Source organism: Herpailurus yagouaroundi, unplaced genomic scaffold (assembly GCF_014898765.1).
Source record: "Herpailurus yagouaroundi ecotype Mexico unplaced genomic scaffold, PumYag 207, whole genome shotgun sequence".
Taxonomy (NCBI): domain Eukaryota; kingdom Metazoa; phylum Chordata; class Mammalia; order Carnivora; family Felidae; genus Herpailurus; species Herpailurus yagouaroundi.
This window is the reverse complement of record NW_024412438.1, coordinates 1,751,437-1,758,681: the sequence shown is the minus strand read 5'-3', so window position 1 is coordinate 1,758,681 and position 7,245 is coordinate 1,751,437. Positions and strand designations below refer to the sequence as shown.

The window sequence follows — 7,245 nt, the reverse complement described above, 5'->3', positions numbered from 1 at the left end:
CACACACACATATACACATAGGTACGCACATACACATGCACACAGGATGTGCACACATACATACTTATGCACACATGCGCACACACACACAGGCACACATACACATACAGGTGCACGTTCCACAAGCAGGTGCACACACACACACACAGGTACACACACACATGCACACAGGATGTGCACACATACATGATTATGCACACATGTGCAGACACACACACACGCACACATACACATACAGATACACGTTCCACATTCAGGTGCACACACACACATATACACACAGGTACACACATACACATGCACACAGGATGTGCACACATACATGATTATGCACACATGCAGACACACACATACAGGTACACGTTCCACATGCAGGTGCACACACACATGCACACAGGATGTACACACATACATGCTTATGCACGCATGTGCATACACACATGCACACATACACACAGGTACACATTCCACACGCAGGTGCACACGCATGCACACACACAGGCACGCGCGTGTACATACATGCGTACTCATATACACAGGTGCATGCACGCTTGAGCACACATGTGCAGACATGCATGCACATGCATACACACATACACACGTGCACACATATACTCGCGTGCACACACATGCATACAGGCACACACACACGCACCTATACACACACATACTCACATGCACACACATGCATGTGTACATGCGTACACGAACATGCACTAACACGCACGCTTTTTTGCCTGTATTATAAATGAGATTCTAATTAAGGTTAGCATTCATTAATTCGCAGGGGCGTGGTCAGGTGATGGATGTTGACAGCAAGATGCAAACTGGGTCGGGCGGGGAAGAAGGCTCTAGGAGCAGGTGCGGTGGGTGGGCGAGGCCGGGGCAGGGGGCTTCAGAGGTGTGGAAACTGCCTCTCCCCAGGAACCTACCTGACACACGAGGCCAAAGGCTCGGATGACGCCCCAGATGCAGACACAGCCATCATCCACGCAGAAGGCGGGCAGTCGGGCGGGGATGACAAGAAGGAGTATTTCATCTAGAGGCGCCCAGCCACCTCCTACGCCCCCAGGGGCCCCGCGGGGACTGCCGGGGCCATCGCCAACCTGGACTTGTACAGAGCGACCCCAGGGCCGCCCCTCCCGCTTGCTCCCCGGCCCCCCCCACCCCCCTGTACAGAATGTCTGCTTCGGGTGCGGTTTTGTACTCGGTTTGGAATGGGGAGGGAGGAGGGCGGGGGGGAGGGAGGGTTGCCCTCAGCCCTTTCCGTGGCTTCTCTGCGTTTGGGTTATTATTATTTTTATAAGAATCCCAAATCAAATCCGTCTCCAGGCTGGAGGGGCAGGGGCCCCGGGGTGAGGAAAGCTAAAGGCCCTGGAGTGTTAGGAGGAGGGCGAAGGCGGAGGGGTAAGGACAGGGCTCTGAGCCGGGCTGGTGGGGGGGCGGGTGCCCTCTCCAGCCCCGCGTCCTCCACCTGGCTTTCTCCGGGGAGGGGATGGGGAGGTGGTGGGCGGGAGCCGCAGGGGGCCCTCCCTCTGCTGGCCAGCCGCACACCTCGAGCTGGGGACAGGGAACCAGGCGCCGCCCCGTCGCCTCCCCCCTCCTCCACCACGGCGGGAGAGGGGCGAGCTGGGGGGGGGGGGAGGGTCCCGAGGAGGCGTGACCTGCAGGTGGCAGGCAGCCAGGCAGGGACCCCGGGCCTCGCCCCGGGGCGGATGCAGGCCCCCCCCCCCCCCGTGAGGAGGCGTGGGTCCTGGCAGAGGACCTCGCAGAGGCAGAGGAAGGATGGCAGAGATGGCGTGGACCCCTGGGCCCCCTCCACGGCCGGGGAAGCCGGGCCCCTCGGGGGCGGCGCAGAGGAAGGCTGTCCCCTCCTGGCTCCGGCAGCTGTGGGAGCGGCGCCGCTCCGGGCCCCTCGCGCTGACCCGAGCCCCGAGCCCTGACTGTCGCTCGGCAACCACTCCTCCCCGGCTTGTGCCGCCTGCACCCCTTCCTGTCCCCTCAGCAGCCAGGCAGACATAACAACAAAAATACTAAAAGGAGCTTCACTGCACTGAGCTGTTTCCTGCCCAGACGAGGGGAGTGATGTGAACTCTGCGGGGGTGTGGTTGTCGTGTCTGTGCTTGTGTCTGTGTGTGTGCACGTGTGTGTGTGTGTGTGTGTGTGTGCGCGCGTGCGCGCGCGTGTGAAAGAGAGACAGAGAGAGGGCCCCGGGGCAGGCGGGCGGGTGGGAGGCGGCAGGACGGCGAAGGAAGGGCTTCGGGGGCAGGGGAGCCCTGGTCGGGCTGCGTCCCTCGCCTGGGCTGCCGCCGCATCCCCGCACGTCCCAGGCCACCCTCGGTGCCCGCCCGTCGCGGAGAGAACAGTCCCAGAATGTGTTTTGCTCGGCTGTCCATCTCGTCTCTCCCTCAGACACGGAGCATCCAAACCCTGCCTCGATTTCCCTTCTCAGAGCCATGGAGTCAGTGCCACAGCCTTTGCTATGCACGCCTCAGGCCTGTCCCCGGCACTGACCCTGGAATGGCCACGGTCACTTCTCTCCCCGCCCCGTGCGTAGTCGCTACCCTGCTCAGCGGGCGCTGGGGCTGAAGCCCCTCTCCTTCCCATCTCCACCCCTGCCTTTGATTTTCTGTCTTCCTCTGTTGCCGTGGAGATGAGGTAGCGCACCCTCCCTGTCCTGCTGGGGGCGCCCTGCCTCAGAGCCAGAGCCCCTTGGCCCCGCTCCCCGCTCCAGCACGTCCTCCCTGAGGCCTGCCCACACCCCCCTCAGTTCAGGTAATGCCCTCGCGAATCTTCCAGCCGCTGGTCAGGGCCCTCGGGCACCACAGGCACCCCCGCCTGAGCCGGGGCGCCCCCGACCTCACAGCAGCAAGGCGGCCCAGGGCCCCAGGCCCGTGGGCTCCCTGTCTCCCAGCACCCGCTTTTGGGAAAATGACCTTTCCTCTTTGAGCTGAACCACCCTGTCCATATTACACAGAAGCCATATTTGTACGGGGGGGCGGGGGGAGGGGGCGTCGTGCTGTGTGTGTCTGTCTGTGGGGTGGGGGGACGGGAGCAGGGAGGGGATCGTGTATCTTTATAATCTTTCTAACTCTCCTGTGCTGATCTCAGAGGGGCCACCCTCAATATATCTGGATTATCCGTGTCGTCCGGCTGCCTCCTTCTTCCTGCCCTTGCCCCCGTGGGGATGTGTGCGTGTAAGGGCTTCTGCCGGTGTCCCCTGCACCTGCCGGGCCGCTCGCCCGAGGGCATCTGTGATGGAAACAACAGAACTCTCCAAGGGAGAGAAGGGTGTTCGCCCCCCTTGGGCTGGGTCCGTGCCTTCCAGAGTGTGCGGGGTGGGGCCCTGGACTGCTCCCCGCTGCCCTCTGCCCGGCGGTGCTGGAGGAGATGGAATCAGAGGCACCGTCAACCCCACTGCAGGAGAGACCCCCTCCCCCCAGCCCCCGCCAGAGCCACTGTCCAACCCGCTCACGTTGAACCTGAACTGAGCTGGCACCCTGGGGGGAATGGGGACCATCTGTGTGAGGGACCCCCCCCGTGTGTCTTTGCTTCCCCCCTCTGGCCGCACGCACCCCAATATAGATGAGAAAGAGCCACCTGGTGACACTGAGTGAAAACATCCCATGCTTTCTTGGAATGAAATAGTGTCACCTAACGGGCCCCTATCTCATCCTTCTGACTCCGATGCTCCGTGACTCCCCCCTCCCAACGTCTGGGCCCTCTCCCCACCCAAGAGAGAGTAAAATGCAGGGGTGGGGAACGAAACAGCAGAGACCGTGAGAAGCGGCGGAGGGGAAGGGGCAGCGGAAGAACAGAGGCCTTGGCTCAGGGGGACGCGTCCGTAGAGCGGATGCTTTCCCTCTACCAGCCCGAGAGCCATTGAAGCCCCCAGCCCTGCGAGAAACTTCACATTTGGTAGGACGCCAGCCCAGCGTAGCAGCGCCAGAGGCGTGACGGCCCCCGACAGAAGTATGAACAGAGATGACCCCATAGGCAGCATTTTTAAAATCTTGTCCCGTCCTCCCCCAGGGGCTGCTCTGACTCATCACGCTGTGTGTGGTGCTTGCATGGAGAATGCATTCACCGCGCCCACAGGTGGCCAGACAGACACCCAGCCGCTCCCCGAAGCAGCTTCATCGTGCAGCCTGGGCAACTGCCCCCCAGCCCTTCCCCTACTCACACCGGACCGGCCAGACGCCTGCCTGACACCCAGCACTCAGATCCGTGCGCGGGGCGCACGGCACGCAGCCAACCACACAGACAGGTGCACGGGCCCCTCAGGCTGCGAGCGCCCCCAGGATCCAACCCCAGGCCCCACTGGCCCGCCCCCCCCCCCCCACACACACAAACATGTCGCCCTGGATCCAGTTCAAGGGGATGTAGCAGCAGCGAGAGTCACCGACTGTCCTTTCCCTTCACTTGCCCAGCACGTCTCTTATCTCTGTCTTGCGCGTAACCCCTGGCCCTCTCTTCCTTCCTTGTGCCTGAAGGATCCGTCCTGGCTGGAAAGCCCCCTGGCTTCTCAGCCTCCCTTGCCACCTGTGGGAAAATACCCACTATCTGGTCGCCACCTTTTTCCTTTCCCGAGTGCAGGACCCACTGGCGGAATCCAACCTCAAAACAGGAAGCCCTGGGCTGGTGCCCCCCGCGGGCCTGAGGCCGAGACAGGCAATGGGCGTGGGGCAAAGGCTTCCTGACTTTCCCGCGCCCCCCCCCCCCCCCGCCGCCTGGCCCATGGCCCTGCCCAGAACTGATGGCCTTCATTAGTCCCTGGCACTTATCTTGGAGCCACAGTCACCGACAGGACGTCCCCGGCCCTTGCCTCTGCCTGCTCTGAGCTCAGCGGCACCATGGGGAACTGTCTGCAGCACCGGGTGAGTGCGGGGCCAGGCCCGCGGCCCCCCCACCTCTTGGCCCATCGTCTTTCTGTCGGCCCCTCGGTGGTCTTCATACGCCTTTCCTTCTCTCCTCGTCTCTCACCCTCCCTCTTCTTCCTTTTGCTCCCTCCCACTCTGGTCTCCTGGGGCCCCCCCACCATCATCGCCCTCACTTCCAGCCGGGTCCCGGGCGCCCCGGCCCTGCACCCCGGCCCTGACATCGTCCAACTCTTGCGGTGCTCTCCGGTCCCCTCCCCTGCCCCTCCCTCCCAGGCTCCGGGGCTCCCTGTGCCGGCCTCTCCCACTGTCCCCCCTGCTTCCACTCCACCTGTCCCCCTCTCCCTGCCCTCATTCCCCCGGACTCTTCAGTGGGGTAAGCCGATGATCTGATTGTCCCCTTTGGGGATGCCCTCCAGGTGGCGGATGAGGACGCTACAAAGTTCACCTTGGGAGAAGATATTTGGGATGAGTTTAATGACTCCTACGACATGAACTACAACTACAGCATTGTGGAAGCCGCCGCCCCCTGCCGCTCCTGCCCCCTGCTCGACGACTCCTCTCTGCCCTTCTTCGTCCTCGCCAGCGTCCTGGGCATCCTTGCGGGGGGAGCCGTGCTCTTTGCGCTTCTCAGGCCTCTCTTCCACTGGCGGGTCTGCCCTGAGCGGCCGGTCCTCGTACAGCTGGCCGCGGGCAGCACCCTCTTCAGTGTCGTGGTGCCCATCCTGGCCCCGGGGCTCAACGGGGTGCAGAGCACAGCCCTGTGCCGCCTGGCACACCTGCTCTGGTACGGCTCAGCCTTTGCCCAGGCTCTGCTGATTGGGTGCCACGCCTGCCTGGGCCCCAAACTGGATGTGGGCCACGTCGCGGGCATCACCCTGTGGCTCACTGTGGGACTCTGGGGAGCGGCTCTTCTCCTGGGGCTGCCCGTCACGCTGGCCAGTGGCACCTCCCGTGGACTCTGCTCCCTGAGCTTCAACGACAGCCCCAGGTTTCTGCCGCTTTTGCACGTGGTGGCCAGCTTTACCGCCTTCACCTTGTTGCCACTGGGCTTGATAGGTACCAAGGCGCTGACGAAAGCGTGGGGCAGGCGGCCAGGTCCCTGCGTTAGTGTCCTGTGGGTCTGGTTTGTTTTCTGGTGGCCTCACGGGGTGGCTCTGGGCTTGGACTTTCTTGTGAGGTCCAAGTCCTTGGTACTGTCGACGTGTCCGGCCCAGCAGGCTCTGGACCTGCTCCTGCACCTGGCAGAGGCCCTGGCGATACTCCACGGTGTGGCCACGCCCCTGCTCCTGGCCCTGTTCTACCACCAGACCACCCGCACGCCCCTGCCCTCCCTGCCTCTCTCGCTAAGACGGCCTTCTCATCTGGACCCCCCGGGAGGCAAGTCCCAGCTCCCTTCGCACCTGTCAACCTGAATTAAAGTCCACGCTACTTTTACCAAGCTGCTGGTTTCTCGTTTTATCCGGGGACGCAGAGGAGAGGAAGGAGGGTGGAGAGGGAGAGGGAGAGAGGGAGGGATTTCACACCGGACTTCCGGGCCAGCGTCTGTTTCTCTAGCTGACCTGGGGAGAAAGTGTGCAAACACCCTCAGGGCGCACAGATGTTCTCTCTAGAGGCTACTGCTATCTCAAAGGCAAGGAGAAGAGGCACCAGAGAATGAGGGGGGGCCGCTACCCCTGAACAACTCGGAGAGATGGCTTAGCAGATGAGGAAGGAAGAGAAACTGTTGCGGAAGAGCAGGGATAGAGACCATGGGCCCCAGAGAGAGAAAGACGGAGAAGAGGGAAAGCGAGCCAAGAACGTGACTCCCCACCCTGGCTGGCTCGTCCCGCCTTCCTCTCCGCCTGCTATCCGACACCTGTTGGCTTTGCGTAGAGATCAGGGTGGTGGGCATGGAGGAGAGAGGCATCCTGGGGGACCTCACTTAGTCCGGGAACGTTCGTTCGAGAGAATTCCCAAAGCCACTTCCCAGGAATCATCTCTCTGAAGTTTGTTTCTCGGCAGGACCCTAATCCCCGTGCGTGTGCGTGCGTGCGTGTGTGTGTGCGTGCTCACGTGGGTGTACATCTGTCTCTATCTGTAGGGACCCATCCATGCTGGGTGCAGGCATGAGATACCACTCGTCCGCGTGCAGCTCGCGGAGCTCTGTGTGCCAGCTCTGGCCTCTCTCAGACCCTTCCTTCCACTTTGTCCCCCTCTCCGTCCTGGTTTTCAGGACGTGGAATCAGGATTTATGACTCAGTCCTTGCCCAAATGAGTTTCCTTTCCCCCGGCTTCTGTGCTGAGTCTTTTCTGTGTGGGATGCGTAGCGGGAACGAAACATCAAGAAGTCCAGAAGGTTGAGACACTTCAAAGGGAGGGGCCTGAT

The 7,245-nt window shown here is 62.1% G+C and overlaps 2 protein-coding genes across 3 annotated transcripts in view; both read left to right on the top strand.

Moving 5' to 3' along the window:
• The window catches only part of CADM3 (cell adhesion molecule 3), a 29,333-nt gene extending 28,145 nt beyond the window's left edge, over nt 1-1,188 (top strand). The window contains exon 10 of one of the 2 annotated variants that reach the window (XM_040452484.1): nt 925-1,188. In XM_040452484.1, the coding sequence (XP_040308418.1) occupies nt 925-1,043 (119 nt within the window). In that variant the 3' untranslated portion in view covers nt 1,044-1,188. The remainder of the gene's footprint in view (nt 1-924) is intronic. The other variant, XM_040452486.1, reaches the window with a different exon arrangement.
• A 291-nt stretch (nt 1,189-1,479) lies between these two features.
• On the top strand, nt 1,480-6,316 carry ACKR1 (atypical chemokine receptor 1 (Duffy blood group)). The gene is made up of 2 exons (XM_040452487.1): nt 1,480-4,877; nt 5,297-6,316. Exons 1-2 carry the CDS (start codon nt 4,854-4,856, stop codon nt 6,290-6,292), a joined length of 1,020 nt encoding a protein of 339 aa, XP_040308421.1. The 5' UTR covers nt 1,480-4,853; the 3' UTR covers nt 6,293-6,316.
• The last annotated feature ends 929 nt before the right edge of the window (nt 6,317-7,245 follow it).